Source organism: Falco punctatus (assembly GCF_963210335.1).
Source record: "Falco punctatus genome assembly, chromosome: Z".
Taxonomy (NCBI): domain Eukaryota; kingdom Metazoa; phylum Chordata; class Aves; order Falconiformes; family Falconidae; genus Falco; species Falco punctatus.
Window position 1 is genome coordinate 28,051,924 of NC_137586.1, and position 25,041 is coordinate 28,076,964.

Below are 25,041 nucleotides of genomic sequence, written 5' to 3' on the forward strand. Positions count from 1 at the left end.
TAATGAACAAAGTTAAAGAGATACACTGTGTGTGATTAATAACACTTTTGTAATTTGCATTCCACCTTCATGAACAGCTAGAACAGTACAACAAACTCTACAGCCATTAAGAGCAAGAAACAAGTTTTTTATACCAGAAGCGATCAGATATGCTTCTGATATTCATAGAAGCAGCTTCCACTGAGAAGGGCAACTATTCCACCTTACAGCTCTCTTCTAATTACCAATGTAGTTTAGCAGTGCCCACTTGTTTTAATGAAACTGAGTCTGAAAGATACAACTCACATAGCTCCACTAGTCAGGAGGATAATCTGTAAATTTTTGAAAATCTGTTATTTTTTAATAATTGGCAGACATTGAGGAAAACACTGGCAAAATTCCTGAGACAGTGGATGAGAAGATGCTACAGATGTCAAGTTACTACAGAAGGAGGAGAGGAAAAAAAAAAGGGGGGGGGAAAAAGTGTGCTCCAGTCAAAAAGTATGAAAGCCCCTGGTGCAAAGACTACTCTAGCTTCAATACTTGGGCACAAACATGCATGGTGTTACAAGTTCTGCTTGCTGCTCCAGGTAGCACCTTAGAACCTAAAAGACTTATTTACAGAAGACAGAGAGAATGTACGTGCCTGTCCAAAGATTCCTGTATTCCCCATCTATAGATGGGAAATTGAGATGTGCAGGTGCCAACCGACTAATGTGTGGCTGTGCAGAGAGCTGGGTTTTGGCTGGCAATGCCAAAAATTGGAACTAGATCTTTTGAGTCACTACATTAGTCATAATCTATCCTTCCTACATCCTGGTGCAAATTCTCGCTCAATGTGTTATTCAGATGAAAAGAATGTCGGGCCATTTCGCACACCCTGCCCTCCTGAAACGGCCCCACAAAGGAAATATTCTTGGGTGAGACAACGGGAACTTCTCCCAAATAAAAGCAGCAGCAGCTTCAGATCATACTCTTCCCTGACATTACATAAATGTTGGCAGAATAGTCTAATGTACATGTCAACTGAGAAGGCCAGATGAGTTTCCTGGTAGATTATTATTAAGATAGATTTACGCGGTCACTTTCTTTGTTGCACTGGGTATTCAAACACCACTTTGGAAATAGAAAAGTACTGAACTACTCAAATCTTTTCACCAGATTTTGTCCTGTTGATTCTTCACACCAAAGTCACAGAATAAAGTTCATTTTTTACCAATGTGGAAAAATCCCTCTTACTCAAATGCCTCCTTAAATCCTGTTTCCATCTTAACAGATGAGACAGGTTCTTTCTTTTGTAGAGATAAACTGCTTTCTATCCCAAGCGTGTGCCTTATAATGACTTATGAGAACTACCTCCATTCTCGTATAGGACCAAAACCAGACACAGGAGTAAGTCCATAAAACGAAGAAGGGCTTCACAGCCTTTTTTCTGCATCAGGATCACTGCGCAGGCTGAAAGCTGGCACAACTCTATGCCACACACACCAGCGTCCCATCGAAACACCATCAAGAACACGCTTCAGAAGATGTTTCTCAGCATTTTACTATCCAAAAAGTTTTCATTTCCTTTACATTTTTCGGTTGTGAAAGAAGTTAAAGTAAGTTAAGCACTTCTGCTCCGGCTGAGAAGGGCAAGCACTTTCCTGATTAAAACCAAACACTCTGTCGGCTCAGGAATAAGAACTCGAAAACGCCTGAGCAGCTCTAACGGCACACAAACGAACAAACAAAAAAACCCAAACCCACAAATTTAAAAAATAAAAATCTAAATCCTCCCTCTGCCCGCTTTCGGGGCTCTGGGAGGTAACCGGCAGCCGCCGGGAGCAGCCTGCCCCGGGGAGAGCGCAGCCCGTCGGGGACCGCGCCTCCGCCGGCAGCGCGACGCCACGGCCGCTGCCCCCCGGGGCTGGACGTCGCGGCCCGGAGAACGAGAGGGCAACCCGCCGCCCCGGCCCGGCCCGGCCCGGCAACGCGGCCGGCACCGCCCCCACCCGCCCCGCGGGGCCGGCGGCGGCCGGGCAGCAGGTGCCGCGAGCCGGGCTCCCCTCATCCACCCCGCGGGCACCGGCCGCCTTACCTAGCGGGGCGTCCCGGGCCAGGCGCTGCCGCCGCCCGCGCTGCCGGGGAGGAGGCGGCGCTGCCGGGCCGCCGCCGGGGCCGCGCCTGCGGGAGCCCAGCGGGGCGCGCCCGGCCCCGCGGATGCACCGCCCCCGGGCCCCGGCAGCCCGCGGGGCGAGGGAACAAAGGCGCGCTGTGATGGCCCCGGGCCGGGGCTGGCTGGTGCTCGGTGCCGGCTCCCGCGGGGCGGCCCTGCCAGCGGCAGCGCTGGCTCGGCGGGGCAGGGGGGGCGGAAAGGCGGGACCCCCGCGGGGAGCCCTGCGTGGCCCCGACGGCGCCCCGGCCCCGGGAGCATCGGCCCCCAGCGCCTTTCGGAGGGGAGCGCTGCCCCCTCCCGGCCGGAGCGCGGCTGCAGGCGGCGGGGCGCGAGCCCCCGGCCCCGCTGGCCCCGGAGCCCTCCCCTCCCCCCGCCCGTCGGGCTCCGGTCCCGCGGCCCGCAGCGACCAGGCGACGGGCTGCCCGGTCGCTCCAGGCGTGTTTCACGCGGCGTAGTACTTTGATCCCGACAGACCACGGCGCGTTGTGCCTTTCCAGCTGCTACACGTACACAGCGCGTGACGTCGGCTGCTCCTGAAACCGTCGGTCCGTTGGCTCCCCGAGCCTGCGGTGACGGCCTGTCGCACCGGTAAGGACGGCAGAGCGCTGGGGACGTGGTGTTGAGCATCAGATTCGGGGTAGGGACTTACCCAGCTCATTCCCTCAGCACTGTAATTTAATTCATGGCCTGTTTGCTGTAGATGGATGGCATACTGTCTTTGTAACCTTTTAGCAGAATACTGTGAGGATCAAAAAAGTTTGTCCACGTAGTGTAAGCAATGCATGAAGGAAGTAGTGTTTCACTGTGAAGCAGTGGCTGGAACACTGTGAAGATGCGTATTTCCTTATTATCCCAAATATCTGGGAAACAGGAGAATAAAAGTAATCAGAGGAAGAGAAAACAAGAGATGCAGCTGTCTGTCCAGTCCACAGTTAGAGCTCAAGTAGGGTCTTAGTATTCACTTACAGAGCAGTGCTACCAGTTTAAAACTGACTAAGCCAATAGTAAAAATTGTTATCCAAGTCCTCCAAGAGTGTCATCCGAGCTGAAAGCATGCTCCATTGCCATACCTCTTTTCCATCCTCTACTCTTTTTCCCAGACCCCACAAAGATACTTGCAGGTCCTGACTTGTAAACTGAAAACCACTTACAATGAGAATAGTAAAGACATTAACTTTAATAATCTGTGTTGATAGTTAAAAAATTGTACATGGGGGACAGCAAGACAATTCAAACTGACATTTTCCTTAGCTGATATTCGATGGCCCACGTGTTGCATATTCAACCAATAGAAAAGGTGTAGCCAAGCTGGTAAATAAATCGAAAACTCCTAGTTAATCACATTTCATAATAAAAAATACCAGTCTCTCAGTTATTGTCTTCTTACCAGATGTCCTTAACACAATTAAACTCCTCTAATTCACTTACCTTCACCCATCTAAATGCACTATAGTTTCAACAGCATTTTTAAAAAGGAAGAACATTAGACTGCTGCAACACAGCACATATCGTGAAGGTACTTCCCTGAAGGAGAGAAAGAAGCCAGCAAAATGCCATCACCACCCCTTGTGATGGCTTAACGTCACAGAGTCAAGCATCTGCACGGAGTACAAGGAAGCAGGGACTTTCTGTGCTGTGCTTGTCAGAGCAAATCCACAGCTCTAAGATTGCAAGGGTACTGCACCTGCTGGCTATGGTGGGATTGGGACTTTGGAAAGTTAAATTCGCAAGCGGGAAAAGTAAGAGACACAGGTTGATGAGGTGCGGCCGGGCTGGGGTTGCAACTGTCTTACAGAACCTTTCCTCTACATCCAGCCCCAGTAGACTTTACTGGAAGCATACATAAGGATTGCTTTACTTCAGTTGCTGTATTCACTTACCACTGACAATAGCAAGTTATCCAACTGCGTATTATCCAAGAAAAGAAGACAAGCAGAAGTGCATTTGCAGTCACTGTCGATCCTCAGGATTTCAACTCCAAATTTTCCTAACTGAAGGAGTTACAGAAATAACTAGTTAAGAGTTGTAATTTAATTTACATAATTTCCAACACTATGTACTATTACTCTAAGACACTTACTTAGACCTCAGTTCAAGAGGAAACGACCTCTTGCATTTACATCAGGAAAACAAGGATTTAGGTAGGCTTTTTGTATGTGTTGGGGCTATGCATGCAATATGACAAGCAAGTTTTGCTAGACCACATTCAAGTATCAAAGGAAAAAAAACCCCATATACTTCAGAGACTGTCTTTGGATCACACAGATCATCCTGGCATCACAATAATGACTGTTTCCCAGGACTTATGTCACTAAATAATGTTTACTCAGTTTTTCATGATGCACAGAGTGTTTTCTGTTTGAATACACTGGCTATTAAAAACATCTTAAAGTGAAGAATCCATGATCTGCCAACTACTACCTTAATTAATAAGAACAGAAATGTTTAGATGAATGCTTAGCTTTTAACACACACATGCAAAAAATACTGTTACAAAATGCAAAGCATCATAGTGGCAGTGAGGTGGTTTCTTGACCTTACAAATATTACTATTTACTTAGTACATACTTACTATTGCTACTCCTACTCCTCTTCTTCTCAGCCACCCTGCCCTCTAAATGACACAGCTTGGAGAAATTTTTTGAAGTGAACTTCTGGAACTACAGTCTTCATAAATGCTTACTAAAATAAGGGAAATGCTGAAATAGTCCTTGCCTGAAAATCAAAGGTGGTGTTAGGAATCGTGGTACAGTAAGCTTCGCAAAGCAAAGTAACTGTCATTGAAGACAAAAAAAAAAAAAAAAAAGACAAGACACTTGAAGTCATCTTCCATCAGAATACATGATTATAGCTACAAACAGCTACATCGATAAGGATTAAAATCACAACTTACATTCAAATCTCTTTACAACAGTGTTTTGACATTTTCTACATGCCTTTTCCTTCATTTTAAAAGGGAAATGTAAATGAAGCATCAAAAACTATATGAGAGGGGTTTGTTTCTTTAGTTTGCCCTGTTTTTCAAGTATAAAATGTGCATGATCTTTGCTGAAATTTTACTCTGTAGCTACGAAATTTGCATTTTAAATCATAAAATGCAGTATCCTGTAAAATCTGATACTTTTCCATAAAACCTCTGACTTCTTTGTTTTGCAGTATTTTGGTACTTTACGTCGCAGGCTCCAACCATGGAACGTCAGTGAAAGGTAGACTGTGGTTATCCAGAGCAAAATGAAAATGTTTCAACTCAGCATTACAACTGTAACCTTTGCACAAACCTGAGCTCAAGTAGGAACCCAAATCAAAATCACCTAATTGGCAAGATTTGCTTGTGCTGCACAAGGATTGCTAGAGTCATTACAAACCCTTTTTGTTTGCTTCTAAATGCAGAGATGTGAAAAGGTCTGACAACCAACAACAGCTATTTGCTGGCAATAGCAATGCCAAATTCACCTTCAAGATGGACTTCAGTATAGGGAGGTTGCTTTGTCTGGCCAGGGTCAGAATGTTGTTTCTTTGTTTGCTTGTTTTCTTTTAAGTAAGGGATGTCTCAAGCCTGCTTTAATGTGCTCAAAATCTTTCCTAACACAGCCCACTCCTTCACACTTAGTCAACTCCTGAGATTTCAAACCTAAGGCAGAAATCCTTGGCAGAAGGTTGAAAGATCAGAAAACATCAAGAAACCTATTCTGCATCAAAACTTCAGATTTTAAGTGTGTAGTGTTTTCATTTACTGCTGTGAACACATGAACTGATTCATATTGTCTCAACTCAAGAATTCCATCAGTGATAAAACGACAGTGACAACTCTGTAAGTAGGAACTTATTTCATTTGAGAAGGGATGGAGTAAGCACATACCTTGAGACGGTAATAGAACTGAAACAACTCACTTTTGACAGTTCATGCACTAAGTCATGGGGGAACTCAGCCTGGTACATACACAGCAAGAATATTTCCACCTTCTTTTATATCCATCTATTTCCCAGCACTTCCTGCCACATCAGTTATTCAGAAATTGTTTGCTTTATTCGTCACTTCAGTATTACACAGCATTGCTCATTGCCTTCACAGTTTGCTGTTTTCTCTGTGAAATTATTTATGGTTTGTATAGCACTGTTTTATCAACTGCCATTACCCGTGCATCTTCACAAGTAGTACCACTCAGCCCCTTCCAATAAAGGGTAGTGATGCACAATGCCAAAACAGAAACATTAATATTTTCTGCAACAAAAAAATAATTCAAATATCATATTTTATCTTATTTGGCAAGACAAGTTTATTTAAAATACATATATATTTACTACGCCAAGTAAAGTTCTGAAACGTAACCCAAACTGTCTTATTTCTTACACTGATTGGCACCCTGGTGGGAGCAGTGATAAAGATGACCTGGTTAGAAATGGAAAAACACTGAACAGAAGATGTCTGCTGAAATACTTACCAAGAAAGTGCCTGCTGGCCGAGGAACTAGAGTATCCTGGAGGAGCACATCTTTGAAGTGCAGTTGGGCACCAAGAAACTGGAGAAATCCTGAGATATCTCTGATATGCACAAAACCAAGGAAATGTAACAGCAACTTATCATCTTCAAAGGTGAAAAATAGTCTGGAAAAATCAGGAAAAAATTCTGAGAAAGTAGGAATTGGTAAATGCCATTGGCTGTTCTAACTGAAAGATCAGGAAAATGGCCCGAAAAAATAAAAATTGATCCAAGAAAATAGAAAACATCATTATCTATTGTCTGTGTCATGTGATGGTGTCCTATGCCCCTTTATGTCTCTGCAATAAAAAAATTACTTGCCTTTTACCCAAAATGAAGCCTCTCTCTATGAGAACTTCCCATGCACACGCCCTTTTCTACGAAATCTTCTAGACAGGTCGGACCCTCATGGGGACACACCTGGCTGCCTCCAAACTCTGTGATGCCGATCATCTTTGAACCAAGAACTTGTCCATTCTCGATTGGTCCCAATTCTGCGATCAGTTTATATGTGTGCAAATAAGTAATTAATCGTAAGTGTATGTGCTGCTTTACTAGTGGTAATTTTGTAATAGCCTGTAATACTGAAATATATACCTGCTTTGTTATTGATTGCCATTAATATTGATTGCTGTGACTGTTGAAATGTTTATTTGCTCTCCTGGTAGTAATTTTGTGGGAATTTGTAATAGGTTACCTACTTACTTTACTAATCATAAGCATACTTGCTTTCTTAGTGGCAGTTCATAGTGATATGTAAAACAGTAAAGAAACTTAGGAAATAAAGCCTCCATGTGCTTGGGTATTAAGGAATCCTGCAAATCCATCATTGTGATCTCTGTGCACCCACATATGACCCTTTAAGGTCATGAGACACCCCCAGGTTTCACTGATTGTTTGGGCTCTAGGTAAATGCTCCTTTTCATGTGGTCACTGAAAAGTTTTATTTGTAATGAGTCATGTCCTCATTCACCTGGAAAGTAGTCATTAACTTCTGTAAGAAAGTGAACATACATAATCTATAAGAAAGCCACCTAGCAGATGCTACTTATAACTTCATCACTGAAACTCTTAATTGGTTATCAAACAACAGGTGCAGCTAATAATGCTAAATAAGAGAGCAAGCACAGTCCATTCCCTAGTCCTGCTTGTCTTTCGGTATGCAGGTGTCAAAACTGCATTAAAATTACAAACTTCTGGTATTTTATAAACAGTGATACAAACATGAGGTTGTAAAATGACTTTTCAAATGGTCACTCAACAGCCCTACGTTACTTGAGAGCAAGCAAGTGTGCTTTATGACATAGTTATACAAGCTGCAGATGGGGATGGCAAACAAGACAGTGCTCCATTTAGGAAGGAGAAAAGTATATCCTGCTATTTTAATTACTGTTTTAATTTACACAGAAGACTGTAGTAAATTTTGTAACCATCTAAGAACAACTGTGTCTATTAAATTAAATTTCAGAAGCCTTCCATGACTGAGCACCGAGTCTTTAAACAGAACTAGTTCAGCTACAGTACAACAAAAACAACATGTCTAAGATGTAATAAGGAACAAAATGATTTTTAATCAGAAGTACAGACAAAGCCAGCAATAGTAGCTGAAACCCGATACCTGATAAATTCAGATCGCCAAAAGCCAGAGCTAATCATCATCTATTTTCACTTCATTTGACAGTGAAGGATATGCAGGGAAAAGCAGAATTGTGTATAACAGTTTCTTCATAAAAACAGCTTTAACATCTTTTTGTAAATTCAGATAGTGATGCCACAAACGTACCAGATTGTAAGTTCCCTTTCAGCTGGGTGTCCTGGTTTTGGCTGAGACAGAGTTAATTTTCTTCCTAGCAGCTGGTGCAGTGCAGTTTTAGATTTGGTTTGAGAATAATGTTGATAACTTACTGATATCTTTGGTTGTTGCTAAGTAGTGTTTATACTAAGTCAAGGGCTTTTCAGTGTCTCAGGCCCTACCAGCAGGAGGGCTGGAGGAGCACAGGAAACTGGGAGGGGGCACAGCTGACCTGAACTAGCCAAAAGGATATTTTGTACCATAGGACGTCCTGCTCAGCATATAAAGCTGGGAGAAGAAGATGGAAGGGGGGGACATTTGGAGTGATGGCCTTGTCTGCCCAAGTAACCGTTATGTGTGATGGAGCCCGGCTTTCCTGGGGATGGCCGAATGCCAGCCTGCCCATGGGAAGTGGTGAGTGGATTCCTTGGTTTGTGCATGCAGCTTTTGCTTTACCTATTAAACTGTCTTTACCTCAACCCACAAGTTTTCTCACTTTCCACCTTTCAGTTCTCTCCCCTATCCCACCGGAGGGGAGCGAGCAAGTGGCTGTGTGGGCCTGAGTTGCTGGCTGGGTTAAACCACAACACTGAGGAAGCAGCATCATAATTCACAAAACAGCTGAGGTCTGGGAGCTCATGTAGCAGCCATCCTTCCCCTCCACTCCCACACATTCAGCTCCCTGAGCAGAAAGGCAAAGACAATTTAATAACCCCATGGTTACGTTAGCACTCCATTCCTTCTGCCAAATGAAAAGTGGAACTACTGACTCTCACCCACACTGAGCATACTCTTTTTCTCAGTGTGTACTAGTGACACTAACCCAAATCTGAGAATCACTCATGCGGAGAGGAACAAAATCAGCTGGGTGCAACTGCTGACATGACCACAGTTTGCCTTCTGAAGACCAGAAGAGGTCAGAACAACTTCCTAGAAAGAGCAAAAAAGCACACAAGGAAAGGATTTCTCCAGAACTCCATTCCAGACCTTGTGCTGGAATGTGCAGTTAGTTAAATTTGAGGGTGACATCTTCAGAGCCACAGTCTGACCACACCTTGTTTGTCTTCAGTAAGCCTTAGCAAGGTAATGGGGGTAACATCAGTTTTCTGAATCCAAATATAAAGTACATACACTCACAAGATGTGGTTACACTCAAACTACTGAGTTCTTTCATAGAATCACAGAATACCTCAGGTTGGAAGGGACCCACAAGGACCATCGAGTCCAACTCCCTGCTCCTCGCAGGACTACCTAAAACTAAACCGTATGACTAAGAGATGCTCCTTGAACTCTGACAGGCTTGGTGCTGTGACCACTTCTCAGGGGAGCCTGTTCCAGTGACCAACCGCCCTCTCAGTGAAGAACCTCTTCCTAATGTCCAATCTGACCTTCCCCTGACACAGTTTGTTCCATTTCCTTGTGTCCTGTCGCTGGTCACCGGAGAGAGGGGATCAGCACCTCCCCTGCAGCTGCACCCCTTGAGGAAGTTGCCGTCTGCAATGAGGCCACCTCTCAGCCTTCTCTTCTCCAAGCTGAGCAAACCAAGTGACCTCAGCTGCTCCTCACAAGTCTTGCCCTTGAGGCTTTTCACCATCTTGGTCACCATCTTCTCAACACACTCTAATAGTTTGGTGTCCTTATATCGAGGTGCCCAAAACTGCACACCGTGCTCAAGGTGGGGCTGCACCAGTGCAGCACAGACTGGGACAGTCACCTCCCTTGACCAGGCAACTCTGCTGTGCTTGATGCACCCCAGGACATGATTGGCCCTTCTGGATGCCAGGTCACACTGTTGACTCATACTTAAGTTGCCATCAACCCAAACTTCCAGGTGTCTTTCTGCAGAGCTGCTCTCCAGCTTCTCATCCTCCAGTCTGTATGTATAACCAGGATTGCCACATTCCAGGTGGAGAATTTGACACTTTTGTTAAATTTCATACAGGTGGTGACTGCCCAGCTCTCTGGTACACCCAGATCTCTCTGTAAGATCTCTCCCTACCCTTGAGGGAGCCCACAACTCCTCCTAGTTTATTACCATCAGCAAACTTGCTTAACATACATTCAATTCCTGTGTTCAGATCGTTTATAAAAACATTGATGAGAATGGGCTCTAAAATCGAGCCCTGGGAAATACAAGTGGTGACTGGCGTGGTGTAACTCCATTTACTTTTAACGCTTTGAGCCTGACCCATCAGGCTCACCCCAGTTGCTCACCCACTGTACTACAGACTCATCTAGCTTTGTGCTGGATAGGTTATCCAGAAGGATACTGTGAGAAATAGTACCACCAGAAGCTTTGCTAAAATCCAAAAATAATGCATCTATGGGCTTCCCTTGCTCAGCTAGATGGGTAACCTTGTCATAAAAGGAAATTAAGTTGGTTAAGCAGGACTTGAACCCATGCTGCCTATGACCAATGACTGCGTTGTATCTCGAGTGTTTTTCAATACCTCCCAGAATAACCTTCTCCATAATTTTACCAGACACCAAAGTGAGACTGACAGGCCTGTTATTAGCAGGGTCTTCCTTCTTTCCCTTGAAAACTGGGACATTTGCCAGCTTCCAGCTGACTGGGACTTCTCCAGGCTCCCAAGACTGATGAAAACTAATGGAGAGATGTCCTGCAATGACATCCACCAGCTCTTCCAGTACTTTCGGATGAATCTCGTATGGCCCCATAGAATTATGTGAATCCAGCTGGAGCAGCAACTCTCAAACAAGTTCAGGGTAGGCCGGGAGTTTATCACACACACACCCCAGTCAGCAACACAGGGCTCTGGGCGTCCTGGGACCCATCATCAGTGTTGAAGGGAGCTGAAGGCATTAAACATGTCTGCTTTGTCTACATCCCTATTTGTGAGGTGATGAACCTCATCAAGCAATAGACCGATGTTCTCTCTGATTCACCTTCTTATCAGCCTGTTTCAGTTCCTCATTTTTGAAACACTCCACACAGCTCAATCATAATGTTAGACCATAAAAATACTTCAGTATTTTCTATTTTCTCATCATTAGTTACTCAGCTTTGAACAACTTGAGCAATACAACTCAGTAAAATGTAGCAGCATGGTTGTCAAAGCCTATCTGTTGAAATACAAAGGTATTTACCCTCAAGAAGTTAGAACGTGTAATTGATCTAGCAATAAAAGTTTCAATCATTAGCAGAATGAGTCCAGGGAAAAGAGATCAGTGTCTTTCCAGAGAAATGTTCAGTTGAAGGCTTGATAAAATCAACCAAGTGACCAACCAGCTCATCTCTCCCTTTCTCCCATGTAATTCAGGTGGGTGAACACAGGACAGAGGAGTGCTGAATTTGCTGTTCTTTTTGAAACCCAGTCTATTGCTGGTTGCGCTCAGTTAGAGAAACCTCTTCTCTTGCAACTCTCCATTCTAACCCTGCTCCTGAGCTGTGACAGTATTCAGGGCTAGGGGGTATTCCCTCTTTCCAGTAAAGAGCTGCAAGACAAAAAATCCTATGAAAAAGATGTCAGAAAAGTAACCAACGTGCTTTTTGTCTGTAAATATTTGCTCTTTGAAAAGATAATTTTTAACTATATTTCAAAGACAAATCAACCCAGTAATTCCCAAATGACCTAGAAGTCAAGGAAGTGCTATGTGCAATAAATCCCCACTTTTTTGCATAAGCAGAATATATAAAGAATATCCTTTCCCCAATACAGAATACCCAGCATTACATCCCCTTCAATCCAATGCACAATTAACTATTTTAATATGTTATTTACTATTAAATATTTCAGTTCATGACAGTCCACCTTAATACTTAAAAATATTAGATTCTGGGGCATAAGGTAATGCACGACTAGAAAAATAATTAATTTTAATTTAAACAAATACAATTTTTACCAGTAAAACAAAAGTATGCATTCCTGGCACTGCAGTAATGCATTTTAAACATTCACCAGCACAGAGAGACCACTGCCAACTGTTACCTGAAGGAACTTCTTTTCCTACTATTTTTTTCAACCAGCAGCCTATTAAAAAGCCAGAATTTTAAGTTTTATATTATGATTAAATAAAACCAGAACATGAACAACAGGCACCACAGTGGTAATGACAGCATCTTACACTGGCTGCTCTGCAACTTAATTATGTAGGTACTGAAGAAAAATCTGCATGTTCGAAAAAAACATCTTACTAAATGGAAAAAAAGATAAGTATTAATTTTCATAACAGACAAGACCAGAGACACAAAGAACTGACAAGTTTAGCAAGCAGACTGGGTGTCATGTAACAAATACTAGCTTTCAACACAAAAGTAATGAATCCAGTAGAATTTGTAATACAATTGGCTGCTTTTACTCAAGTGGCAGAAAATCAGTTAGCCAGTCAGATAAAAGTCTTCAAAATTTCATTTTAGTAGTCTTGTTAGAAATTAAGATCTTAAATAGCATTTGTTTTCCATGGTTTAATCAGGTTTCCATTTGTGTAGATGGTATCTTACACCTGCTTCCAGCTCTGCCTCGGCAAACTCACTTGGTACAATAGCATGAATGGTAAACATCATAATAAATCAAATTACCATAAGATCATAGAATCATAGAATGGTTTGGGTTGGAAGGGACCTTTAAAGGTTATTTAGTCCAATCCCCCTGCCACGGGCAGGAACATCTTCAACTAGATCAGGCTGCTCAGAGTCCCTTCCAACCTGACAGTGAATGTTTCCAGGGATGGGGCATCGACCACCTCTCTGGGCAACCTCTTCCAGTGTCCCACCACCCTCATCTTAAAAAATTTCTTCCTTGCATTTAGTCTGAGCCTACCCTCTTTTAGTTTAAAACTGTGACCCCTTGTCCTATCACAATAGGCCCTACTAAATGTCTGCCCCATTTTTCTTATAAACCCCCTTTAAGTATTGAAAGGCTGCAATAAAAGTCTCCCCAGACCCTTTTCTCCAGGCTGAACAACCCCAACTCCCTCAGCCTTTCCTCACAGGAGAGGTGTTCCACTCCTCTGACCATTTTTGTGGCCCTTTTCTGGACTTGCTCCACCAGGTCCGTGTCCTCCTTCTACTGAGGGCTTCACAGCTGGATGCAGTACTCTAGGTGGGATCTCACCAGACTGGAGCAGAGGGAAAGAATCCCCTCCATTGACCTACTGGCCACGTCTCTTTTGATGCAGCCTACGACATGGCTGCCTTTCTGGGCTGTGAGTGAACATTGGCTTTTGGGGGGTATCATATCCAGCTTTTCACCCACCAGTATATCCCTAAATTCTTCTCCACAGAGCTGCTCTCCCTTTGTCCCCCAGCCTGTACCATGAATACATTTCACGTTAAGGTCAGTGGTTCTGAAGCAATGGAACACTAGATTGCCAAGACAAATGTCCACCTTCAAGCACTACTGAAAGCTTATGGAATAAGAAGGCTCTAGGAACAGCCTTCCCCCCAACAGAAAACTCATTTTGTGTGAGGTCTCCCAAAAGATACTGCCTGATTAAGTCATGCAACTAAAAGTAGCACATAGATTTCCTAGCAGACACAAGGAAGTTCAGGTCTATTAGCAGAAATGAAATAAAAATAGTGAAGTAAGGAGCAAGGATACTAAAACTTTAAGGTTTCTATGAACATGGTCTTCATTATGATCTATTATCATCCTAAGTCTTCAAAACCAACAAATCCCCAAAGCCAGGAAAATGTATTGCTCACATGGTAATTTAAGAGCAGACCTCTTACACTGCTCCACACTTTTCAGTAAAGATTGTTAGGATTTTAGGTAGAACTTGCAAAACTGTTCAAGTTATTTCTACCACTGATACCCATCTTTCATGGCCACACTTAGGCAAATTACTTTTGTGGGACATTCATATTGTATTTCAAATAATTTCCAGACCTGGGGGAAAATGCAAGTCACAGGAAACAGATCAAGGACAAAGTTCTACCCTACTGTCATCCACAGATGTTGAGCAGCCTTTGGCACACTCATCTTTCCAAAGTATACCATCCTCCACCAGCACTGCCTGAAGTTAAAATAAATCATTACCTCTGCATTCAAATACACATTGATAACAACGTAGACTCAAATTGCATCTACTATATGTACATTTAAAGTGATAGAATTACACAAAAATTGAGTTCTTGTATTCAGCTAAGGATTTCCTCACTGTGTTTAGTTTACTTATTCACTACATGAAATTTTCATTCATTTCCCTTTAGAAATAAGAATTACCTATTTTCTAGAGGATTATAATTTATAAATACATATGCACTATTTAAAAAATGAAACTAGTATTTTTCAATATACATAAGCATGCACTTATTTTCTTGAGTACTTTTGCTGTTTCCTATGAATTCATGAAAGTCTGAAGTGGAAATGAAGCAGGCAGACAAAACACAATGTAGGCAAATTTTATCAAATTCACATATAGCTTTATTCCTATATTCAAGTATGTGAGATGGGGTATTAACCTTAAATAAGGACAACATCAAATTAGAATTAGACAAACATCAATTATTTTCTGCTCAATAAAAATCAAAGTGTTGACTGATTGCCTAAATCAAATAATGACTTAGTACTGAATGCATAAAACACTCTTTAAAAGCTACATAACTTTAGAATAAAACTTTAAAATCCTGTATTTTGAAAAATATTTCACTTAAGATCTTGAAAATGTTCTCGTTTCTCTGTCTTTAGTAATTAATCCTACTCAGAAACACAGTTTGGAAGACAGAACTTCAACACAAGGAGTTTATTTTCTAAGTCGCTATCATAAAAAATTACCAGGAGAACAAGTTACATATTTCAAGTCCGCTTTATTTTTGTGATAATTTGTTGTGATGGTTGTCAGTCAATTATTCCTACTTGTTTCAATAACCTCTGTTAAGACCATTACTTTTGTTCTCTTCTAGACAAGTAGCTCTTTTCTGAGTAAAAGTAGCAAACAGTGTATCCATCATTCCCAAAACTTCTAGTAGTTCTTCTTGATAGTCAATCTCTTTTCCTATGGCTTCCTGAAGTTTCAAGAATTGTCTATCAACAATCGCTGACTGCCCAACCACAGGCTGATAAATGTCTGTAAAGAAAAAGTCATTTAAGAATCCGCATGACTACAAAAATGTGAAGACTGTATTAGCTAGTTAGAGATGCATTTAAGGAGTCTTGCGCAAGTCCAACATTGTGGACGAATAAGACATCTTTAATGGTGTTCTGAAAACAGTTTTAATTATGTATGTACTCACAGTAACAGTTAAAAAGTTAAACTAACAGAAACAGAAGTTTTTACAACCTCAAATACTATTTTTACCTCTCTGGAGAAGTGGAAGTCACTTGTACTGTGGAAGTATAGAAACAAGAAGTATCAAAGATGCTTAGAGACCATGATGAGCTTCCTGCAGCCACTGCGTATCAGATACTGACTGTGATCAGTTATTTAGCAGTAACTTTTTGAATCATTCTTTTGACACTTGAGTTCATACTTATAAACAAATCCATAAAGGTTTGGTTTCCTAAAAACGTGACATTTTTACATTGATTCCAAGCTAGCTACAGGGCTTTCAGAATCTTGTGTGTGTTGTACTTACCAGTGATCATATCTGCAACAGTCACCAGTACAGAAGTAAATCTAGGCTCAATCACACGCCTGCAAAATTAGAAGACATCCCAATTTTACTGGTTTTGCCAGCCACATTCCTCCCACCAACAAGCAGCTTTCTCATACAGGCATACAGACAACTTTTTCTTCATCATGGGACAGGAGTCAGAAATGCAAGTAAAAAAAACCCTACATATGTGGTATTTACCATCCTCCTTTCAGGAAGGCAGTGAGAGTTGGAGGACTGACAAACAACTCACATATTTTCTGTCTCTTCGATGAAACTCGAGTCTTCATATAACAAGACTAAGAACGTCTGGCAAAGAAGTAAAAGATACTCTCTCATACTATCAGCAAAACTGTTTTGTGCTAACAGGTAAACTATTTCAGTACTATCCCAGATCCTGGTACCAGAAAACAGAAGGCATATGAGATTTCAAGAGTACCACTATTCCACCCATGACCTGTTGAGACTCTGTGGCAAAAGAAATACAGGTCTCAAAATAGTCAGAACTCAGGTTAAAATAATACCTTGCCACAAAGGTAAGAAGGAGATTAATTTGCTTCTCATCTCGGCCTGCAAGCGCACTCCTCAGTGTTCCTCTGCGATGCAGTTCCTGCATGACTGCAACAGTAACTTCAGGAGTATAAAGCCTGATGGGTGGCTGGAGATATACAAGAAGAGTTTAGTACCAAAGCAACATCTTTACACACAAAACAGGGCTAATATCAGCAAAACCAAAAAGGAATGCATGCAAGTTTGATTCCTTTCTAGTCATACACTGAAATAAAATCAGTTTGACATACAGAAAAAATCCACATGAGATGACAGCACACAACTCTGAGACAAAAACCAATGCCTTACCTCCAGTACTGCATCAAGGGCCTTGGAAGACTGAAAGCTCTTCAGCAGCTTGTCATATTTCCTCAAAACACGTTTTACAGGTTTACTGACACAAAAATCTTCCTAGAATTGAAAGACGAGTTCAGAGTAAGACACATACACACATGATGGATTAGATGTATTACCATATCTTCCCTCCCTTCCCTGTCTTCGACTTAGCACGCTCAAAAAAAAAAAAAACAAACCCATAACTTTTTGAGCAGTACTTCAATATACGTTTTCTTACGACCCCATACCTGTTTTGGCATGTAACTTCTTCCTTTCACATAGGTTCTATATGCTGGTTGTCTTTTCTTTTGAGACTTTTCTTTCCTCTCTTCAGGTTTTCTGTGTTTAACATTTAGTACCCCATTGGTCATACCCACAACTATGGTTTCATCTTCAGGCTGAAATGAAGAAATCACAGTTAGGAACGTAGTCTTTTATTTGATGATGCAGGCTCTACCATGCAGATTTTAAGTTTTTATGCTTCATGATAAAGTACCATGAAGAATATCTAATCACAGTATCATAGTAACTTAAGTTGGAAGGCACCTCAACGAAGTCCTGTGTTCAAATACCTTGTTCAAAACAGGGACAACTTCAAGGCTATGACTGGAAGCAACACTATCCATCTAATAAACCTTTAACAAATACCTAGAGGGACTACAGCCTGAGTAGTGAATCAAGCTCAAATATGCATTAACATCTTCATGTAAGTATAATCTGTGACAGTTTTTTTCAACGGTGTACAGCTGCCCTTGTCTATTACATGCCAAAGATCAGACATTAACATCACCGGTAAGAAAGCTATCATAGAACAGCAGAATTTTGAGAAACAAGTGAAAGTTGTTCAAAATACTAGTCACTGGTAAATTTCACCTACATAACAAAGGTTGCATGTATTTGATGCTAAAGATTATAATTTTAGATGATGCACTGGAGAAAAACACTGATCTGCTACTATTAACAGATAACTCTATGAAAACATTAAATGTTGGCTGAATACTCAACTGCTGGTGAGAAGAAAAAGAAAACTAAAAAGCGTTAGGAATTACTTCAGAAGAAATAAAAACTAGAAAGTCACTATGCCACTGAATAAATCCATTGTTTACCCACATCTTAAATCCTATGTGAGTCACTGACAAAAAACAGTAGCAGTTTCAGAATAAAAGTATAAAAAAAACCCAAGGAGAATAAAAGATTGGCTTGATTTGAGACAGAACTCTTCAATATGGGAAAAAAAAAAGACAACTGAGGAGGGATATGATAAAAGCCTGCAGAATTATGACAAGTATGGATGGAGATCAGCTGGTCAACGTCTCATTTAGGGGCATCAAATGAAGCTAATGAAGGTTCAAATGAAAAAAAGGAGGCAATTCTTTGCTCAAGTAGCACAAAAGTGGAACTCCTTGTCAAGGAATCTAATGAGGTTTAAAAGTTTGTCCAAGCTCAAGGGAGACTGGGCAGGTTTATGTAAAAGAAATACTTTGAGATACACAGGAATTACACTCTGATGAGCTAATTTCTCATCTGAAAATTAGCCTGGAGGTTGGGAGAGTATCAGGAAACTTATCATACACACTTGCCCTGGTTTTAGTTTTCTATACACATCTACTTCTGGCTACAGCTGAAAGCAGCACCTGGAATTAGACCAGCCTTTGGTCTGACCCAGTTGAGCCAGTCTTATGTTCTCATGTGACCATTTAAAATTCAAGTGTTTTAGTCAATAGGAAACAAAATATTTTGTTTCAAAAGATACATACACAGCTTTAGAGATGCCATACTACAGGTACTGCACATTTTGCAGCTGCTTGCTGTAGAGGCTTCAACAGTACAGGGTTTTTTTGGTTCTGTTCCCTTCACTTAAACTGAAATAATTCCAAATTCATTTAGCTCTAGCTCCCTAAGGAACAAGAGAGGAAATGAAGAAAGGAAGACAACCCTTCACATACACGTTCCCCTAGGCTCCAGAAAAGCAGAATAGTAAAGTAGCAAATGTAGTAAAGATCCCTCACAGTCCCTTTCACATGTCCTTCAGAGACTACGAAAAAGGGTAACTACATGATGACAGCATTGTTTTAAAAATGGAGATGCTAGCCTCCAAATTTCTGGCCAGCAGGTCACTTTCCCATTGAAACTCAAAATGTTTTGAAGAAATGAGAATCTTGGTTTTCTGTTTCCAGGACAGTAAGATGCATGCCTTGGCAAACAAGTTTGTTTATCCTCATACCTCATGTCCTCTCCTCTTTTCCTCCTCAGACCAACCTGACACAACCTTTTAAGACAAATTCACCCTATTCTAAATTTCTCAACAAATGAACTACTTTCTTTCTTTTATCACTACCACACAAGAGGACTCACAAGGTTTCTTAAAGGCAAAAGATGACTATAATCTTAGTCAAACGACTTCCCTCTAAACTGAACACTTCCCCTATGATAAATACTGTCTTTGATAAATGCACAGTTTTGTACAGATCTGATCAAGTAACATCTGGTATCTGAATGTATTATGTTTAAAACCTTAATGCATTTTTTACTCAGGAGGAATATATTCAGTCACCTCACTTTGCATGTACAGCATTCTGAAACACCCAACAGCAATGAAAGCAAAAATTAATTACTCCAGTGACTTAAAATGTATCAGTAATTACCCTGCCTAGAAAAACATCTAATACACTTACCGACAATGCAAGACTGAGGATAGATGTTGCATAGTTAAAGCTGTGGACTACTTTGTAGGAAGTAGTACTGTAAATCTTCACATGCCTATAGAAAAAAGTAATGATTAAAACCTCATTACTAATGCCTTGTTGTTGACACTTTACAGGAATTTCATCACACTCAACTTCTATAGATCATTAAAGGAAACTGAGTATTTATTTATACAAAGCATTCTTCAGACTACCACTGAGTTTCTTAGCTATTACCTCTCCTGCAACAAAAAAGTTCCGTTAAAAGATACACAAAAGTCAAGAAAGGATTACCCCCATCCAAGAAAGATGAAAATGGGGCAAAGGCAGAAGAAGAAATTGAAAGCAGATGTAGTGACTATCTGACTTCAGCAATGCTTATTATGAATTACTAAGACAGCATTTCTTCAAATTTGTTCTTAAATTTTAAATGTAAGATCTAATGGCAATGTCTGGAAGTAAATCCATAGATATTCTCACACATGGCTGCTCTTTAATGATTTCGTTGAAGGCAGGAAATATTAAACAAATGGGAAAACAAAACATTATCTTACAACAAGTATGAACTTCAGTGTTGTGAGCACTGAATGACAGCTGCACAGCTAGTGTGATCCTTCAGCTTATGCTTTGTAATCATAAAGTCTGAGGAAGCCTAGGAAGTACAGGAGGGAAGAAGAAAACAGACCACTCTCATTTCAGACCACTTTGTATTTCTGATGTTTCAGACACAACAGATTGAGTACTAGTACTCGGCAACTCAACCCAAACAAATGAACAAAAAAAGCACAGAGGACATATTTCACCTGTGCACCTTAGGTGCAAAAAGCAACAGCACAGAGACACAAAACCCAGGCTCTTTAAAGGTGAATACTAATACACTTTCAGTTATTTAAACTGTATTAAAGTAAAGTTAAAACTAGGTACTTCACAGAGACTGAAAAGGTCAGTTTAGAGATTCAGAAAAGTGAATTCTTATTCAGAAGTTCGCCATATATGCATCCTCAAACAGCACATGCAACCCTTACTAACGTTCAGGCTAATATGAGAAGGTTCATGTGTATTGCAGTATGTACCTTGGCCCAAAGGCATATTTTCAACTTATACCTCTAACAGCTAAAAGTGTTTTAAGTGCAAAAAACATGCACAGATTCACACATGTAAAATAACTTTCAAAAGCAAAAAGTCTTAAAGAATTTAAATCACAACATAGACACAAAATATACTAACCTGTCCAGGGATCCTGACAATAACCTTTGCCCAGAGCTGGTAAGGCATAAACAAGTTACAGTTTTATGGTGATTTTTAAGTGAAACTAGCAACTGTCCGCCTTTTAGCACATCCCAAACTTTGACGTATCGACCTCCTGTGAGAAGGAAGCACACAAAACTGTTTGACACACATACACATTTACACTTCTCTGGAAAAGTTTTCACATAGCAGTACAGTGCCTCCTTTGTATCACCTTTCTGAACCTATTCACCATCCCATCCATTGTGACTATCTCCTGGGACAAGACACTTTACAAGCCTGCTCTAATTTTTTAGGTCATTCTGCAGGCACAGCCAAACAATTCAACATACTCATTACCAAAAGAAAAATATCTAGATACCACTAGGTTACAGGTTTTCTGATGCAATGGCAAGAAGAAACAAAAAAACTTGTCATCATTAAAAAGGAGATACAGTCCAATCTTTCCAAAACTTCTTAAGTATGTTCATTCCTTCACTTTAGCACTGGGCTAATTAAAGTCTGTATCTTGTAATTAAGAATTATTTTATTGGAGTTTTTTTTGGACCAACTACAAGAAAATCAGATCAGAGACAAAAGGGCATTTACCTTCACCCTCCACACCAACACAGATTCCTAAAGATGATCTTTGAGAAATCCACCTGTTGCATCACTTACCACTTCATTACCGAAAGAAAACACACAAGTATTCCTCAAATTAGGGCCACAGAAAATAAACTCGATTTCACTGAAGTACCTGCAGATACTAGAAGCCCACCAGAAGGAAACAGAAGCACACTCTCCACAGGCTGACCATGTTCTATTGTCATGACACTACGTTTTGTTCGCGCATCAAACAGTTTCACAGTGTGATCATAGGAACCTGCAAACAACACCATAAATAGCTTCAGTTACATAATCTCAATTATTTCAGCAACTAAAACAGCTACATCCTATAATCTGAAGTAGCTCCTGCCAAACAGAAACAATTTTGAAAGCTTAGAAAACCCTGTGGTTTACCTTAGTTAATTTGCAGCCTTCAAGCAATAGAAGTCTTCTAATTCTACCCTAGCAACATGTCAGGCCTTAAAAGTAATTTAAGTCTGGATTTTATTTCCCTTCCAGTAATCAAGTATATTTATAACAATAATAATCACGCAACCTGAAGAAACCTAGCCTCTTGTGCCTCCTAAAGTAAGGAATACTTTTTTACACAGCAATTTACCACAGGTTAATAGAAAGCTACTGCTAGGAAAATCAAAAGCTACTGGTTTCAAGTAACTCCTCACAAAACCTTTCATTTTTAAGTCTGCCAGTTCTGGTCTACACAAACTACAATAGTACTACTGTCCTCCTCCAAAACCACTTAAAACAATTCAGTCAATCCCAACTAAAGGATGCATTCACAATATTTTCTTAAAACTTTCACAGCCCAGTCAGAACAGTCCCATTAACCTTAACAGGCTAAAGCAGTAATGTAGAAGAATGGCTGCAGAAGCGTGGCCTTAGAATCTCTGAAGATCTGCACAATCCAGGCCTTGTATTAGGATAGGCCTGTGATCAGAATTGTACTGAAGTTGCTGTGCTGAAGTTAACAAGAAAGGTGGCCTTGAGCTATTCTTGAATCCTGAGACCAAGTAATTATGTTGTGCCAACAGGCCGTGGCTGTAACAAGCTACAGCTGCTGGGAAAGCAGGTGCAGGGCCAAGAAAGATAGGGAGCGGTATGGGAAAATAGGGAGTAACAAACTACAAGGCTGCAGCACAGCAACACAATTAGCTACATGGATAGAATGCTCATTTTAGTCATGATAATTAGGGGTGTGAGAACCACGCATGTTTAGAGACTACTAACCAATTATATCTCTGCTTTACGAATATGCATGTGTATTGGTTCTATATAAGTAGTGTTAGAAACTAATAAAGTTGAGCAAGATGCATAACTCATATTGAGTGTCTTCTTGACTCCGGCGAACCCTTCTTCCAACACAGTAAGATGTTAAAAATTAGTTCATTCAGATCTTCTCTACAAACAGCAGTGTCAAACTTAAAAAGCAAGCAAAAAGGAAACAAAGCAGGAATACAGGTCCTTCATATTTAAAATAAAATAAACAAGATCCTACTGTATCAAAAACTATCTTCCTGCATTTTTCTTCAATTCAATCCAGAAGAAGCATATATAAAAAAATTGATTCAAACCTGTTATAAAGACATCTGCGTTCACTTTACTTGCACAGCCGCATCTCACATAGTCAGTGTGTTCACTGTAAGAGACGATGTCTGTACCACTTGGAATATCCCACAGATATGATGCATAATCATCACCACCAGAAAATATTCGGTATTTATCAGACAGGAAGCCCACTACATGAACAGGTCTAGAAACCAAAGGCCACAATATCCAAAGTTAAATTATATACTTGTTTCCAGAAGAATTAGTCTGTATGAAGAGCTTATTAAAGTATTCTCATCAACTTAAAAGTCAAAGCATTTACTGTTGGAATTTACAAAGCTTCCCTTTAGAGATTAAAAACACTTTAGTTTTTGTATTTCCAGCTAGAAAACGGTCATGCTGACCAATGCTTTATCTAGGCACTGATATGATCAGCCTTAAAGTTTTTACAGGTCTACTAGAAGCTCATTCAAAAGCCGTAATTTCTGCTGGGATCAGTACTATTCAGATTTTCAGCAACAGGCAAAGCAGATTATGTAAATACACCAAACATGCTTATGCACACAAAGGAAAAATAACACTGTCTTACTTAGTATGACCATCAAACTGTCTCAGTGGTGCTCTTCCACTAACGTCAAAGAGGTGAATGCTACCTTCCTCGCTGCCAGCAACAAGCAGATTGCCATCATCTCTGTACGTGGCACAGTAAGCAGCATCTTTGAAGCGAGAAAATGTTTTCATTGGCTCCTGAGAGTAACGACCGTAAATGTGGATCTAGCAAAACAAGAAGCCGTTAAGTTTGCTCATATGACACCAACTGAAGGACAAGAAAATAAAAACCTCAGAAAAACCACTTACCCTTGAGGAGGCTGTGACAGCGTAGTTATATGGAGGAACTGGGGAGAAGTCAATCTTATTTATCGCACCAAACTCCTTTATCTGAACAGGTGTCTAAAACAATTGCGATAAAGATCATTAAATGCACATAAGCACCATCGAAAAATGAAAAAGGCAAAACAAAACCTATCCTTCCTACAGAAAGCTCCACTCAGAACCGAATCACGTTCCATTCACGCACTGCAAGTGCCCCACTAACCGTGTGTTCTGAGGAAATGAAACACCTCGCTCGCTCACGCGTGTTTCAGAACGCTCTGAGCAGCTGCACGAAAGCGGATAACACGATACCCTTCAGCCGGTACCTGCGCCTGCCGGGCCCAGGCGGGGCGCCCAGAGGCCTACTCCCGGCCCGCTGCTACAGCGCCGCTTCCCACCCAGCGCCGCCGAGCAGGCGCGGACGGGCGCGCAGAGGCCGCCCCCAGCGCCCCGCGGGCTGCTGCCTACCTTGTAGCCCCGCCAGTACACCGTGTCCTGCGTGATCCGCTCCCCGAGCCTGGGGACCGCCGGGACCGCCACCGCCTTGTACGTGGCCATGGCTGCGGAGGAGCGGGTGGCGCCGGGCGGGGCGAAAGCCTGCGCGGCTCCTCCTCAGGCAGCGGCGGCCGCCGCGTTACACCCCGGCCTGGCCCGGCGGGTGCCCCTCCAGGAGGAGCTCGGTGTGGGCGCCGCCAGGAACGAGGGCCACGCCGCGCCCGGCCGCCTGCGCCGCTATGGCGAGCCCCAGGCCAGCCGCGCCGGGAGCCACACGTGGGCGATGCGTCATCAGGGGGCGACTCTCCGCAGCCAATCGCCGCCGCGCCGGGGCAGTAGGACGTCACTTCCCCCGCCCCTCCGCGGCTGGAGCAGCGGCGCCGAGGTGAGGCGCGGCGAGGCGAGGTGAGGCGCGGTGCCGGGAGCGGCGGTGCCGGGAGCGGCGCGGCGGGCCCGCCCGCCCGCTCGCTCGCTCCACCCGGGGGGTCCCGGGCGCCCGATAGTCTGTGCCGGGCGTTGCCGCAGCCGCAGCCCGCCTTCGGGCCTTTCGCCCCGGAGCTGGCGGCCCGTAGGGCGGGTGGAGCTTCGGGAGTGCCCGGGGCTTCCAGGCCGCTCTGCCTGCCCGGCACTGCGGCGGAGCTCCGAGAGAAGCCCCGGGTGTTCTGGGGTGTTTTACTGTCATCAGGCTGAATGGGGTTTGTTGTTTGACCACGGGTCTGTTTGAAGCCACTTATTTTACTC

General features: G+C 42.1%; 2 protein-coding genes and 1 long non-coding RNA gene across 6 annotated transcripts in view; 1 reads left to right on the forward strand and 2 right to left on the reverse strand.

The window, feature by feature from the left end:
* Nucleotides 1-2,563, reverse strand: part of ARHGEF28 (Rho guanine nucleotide exchange factor 28) — a 196,749-nt gene extending 194,186 nt beyond the window's left edge. Inside the window, exon 1 of one of the 4 annotated variants that reach the window (XM_080372217.1) lies at nucleotides 2,060-2,563. The gene's annotated coding sequence lies outside the window, so the exon portion shown is untranslated. The remainder of the gene's footprint in view (nucleotides 1-2,059) is intronic. The other 3 variants (XM_080372219.1, XM_080372223.1, XM_080372224.1) reach the window with 3 other exon arrangements.
* Nucleotides 2,564-9,731: 7,168 nt separating this feature from the next.
* Nucleotides 9,732-25,041, forward strand: part of LOC308056623 — a 36,931-nt gene continuing 21,621 nt past the window's right edge. Inside the window, exon 1 of the long non-coding RNA XR_013924891.1 lies at nucleotides 9,732-9,811. This is a non-coding gene — a long non-coding RNA (uncharacterized lncRNA). The remainder of the gene's footprint in view (nucleotides 9,812-25,041) is intronic.
* On the reverse strand, nucleotides 14,773-24,548 carry UTP15 (UTP15 small subunit processome component). The gene is made up of 12 exons (XM_080372240.1): nucleotides 24,274-24,548; nucleotides 23,791-23,883; nucleotides 23,522-23,706; nucleotides 22,959-23,137; nucleotides 21,518-21,643; nucleotides 20,761-20,896; nucleotides 19,525-19,609; nucleotides 17,098-17,247; nucleotides 16,823-16,924; nucleotides 16,489-16,622; nucleotides 15,947-16,005; nucleotides 14,773-15,438 (listed from the first exon to the last, which is right to left on the reverse strand). The coding sequence occupies exons 1-12, from the start codon at nucleotides 24,361-24,363 to the stop codon at nucleotides 15,233-15,235; spliced, it is 1,545 nt and encodes a 514-aa protein (XP_080228366.1). The 5' UTR covers nucleotides 24,364-24,548; the 3' UTR covers nucleotides 14,773-15,232.

Bases quoted from the DNA above. Each gene is read 5' to 3' on its own strand.
- UTP15 (XM_080372240.1), bottom strand. From the start codon at position 24,363: ATGGCCACGTACAAGGCGGTGGCGGTCCCGGCGGTCCCCAGGCTCGGG. The intron at 16,925-17,097 runs GTATGGGGTCGT...TTTCAATTCTAG, and splicing joins GAAGTTACATGCCAAAACAG to GAAGATTTTTGTGTCAGTAA. The intron at 15,439-15,946 runs GTAAGTACAACA...TTTTCTTTACAG, and splicing joins TGTTGCAGATATGATCACTG to ACATTTATCAGCCTGTGGTT.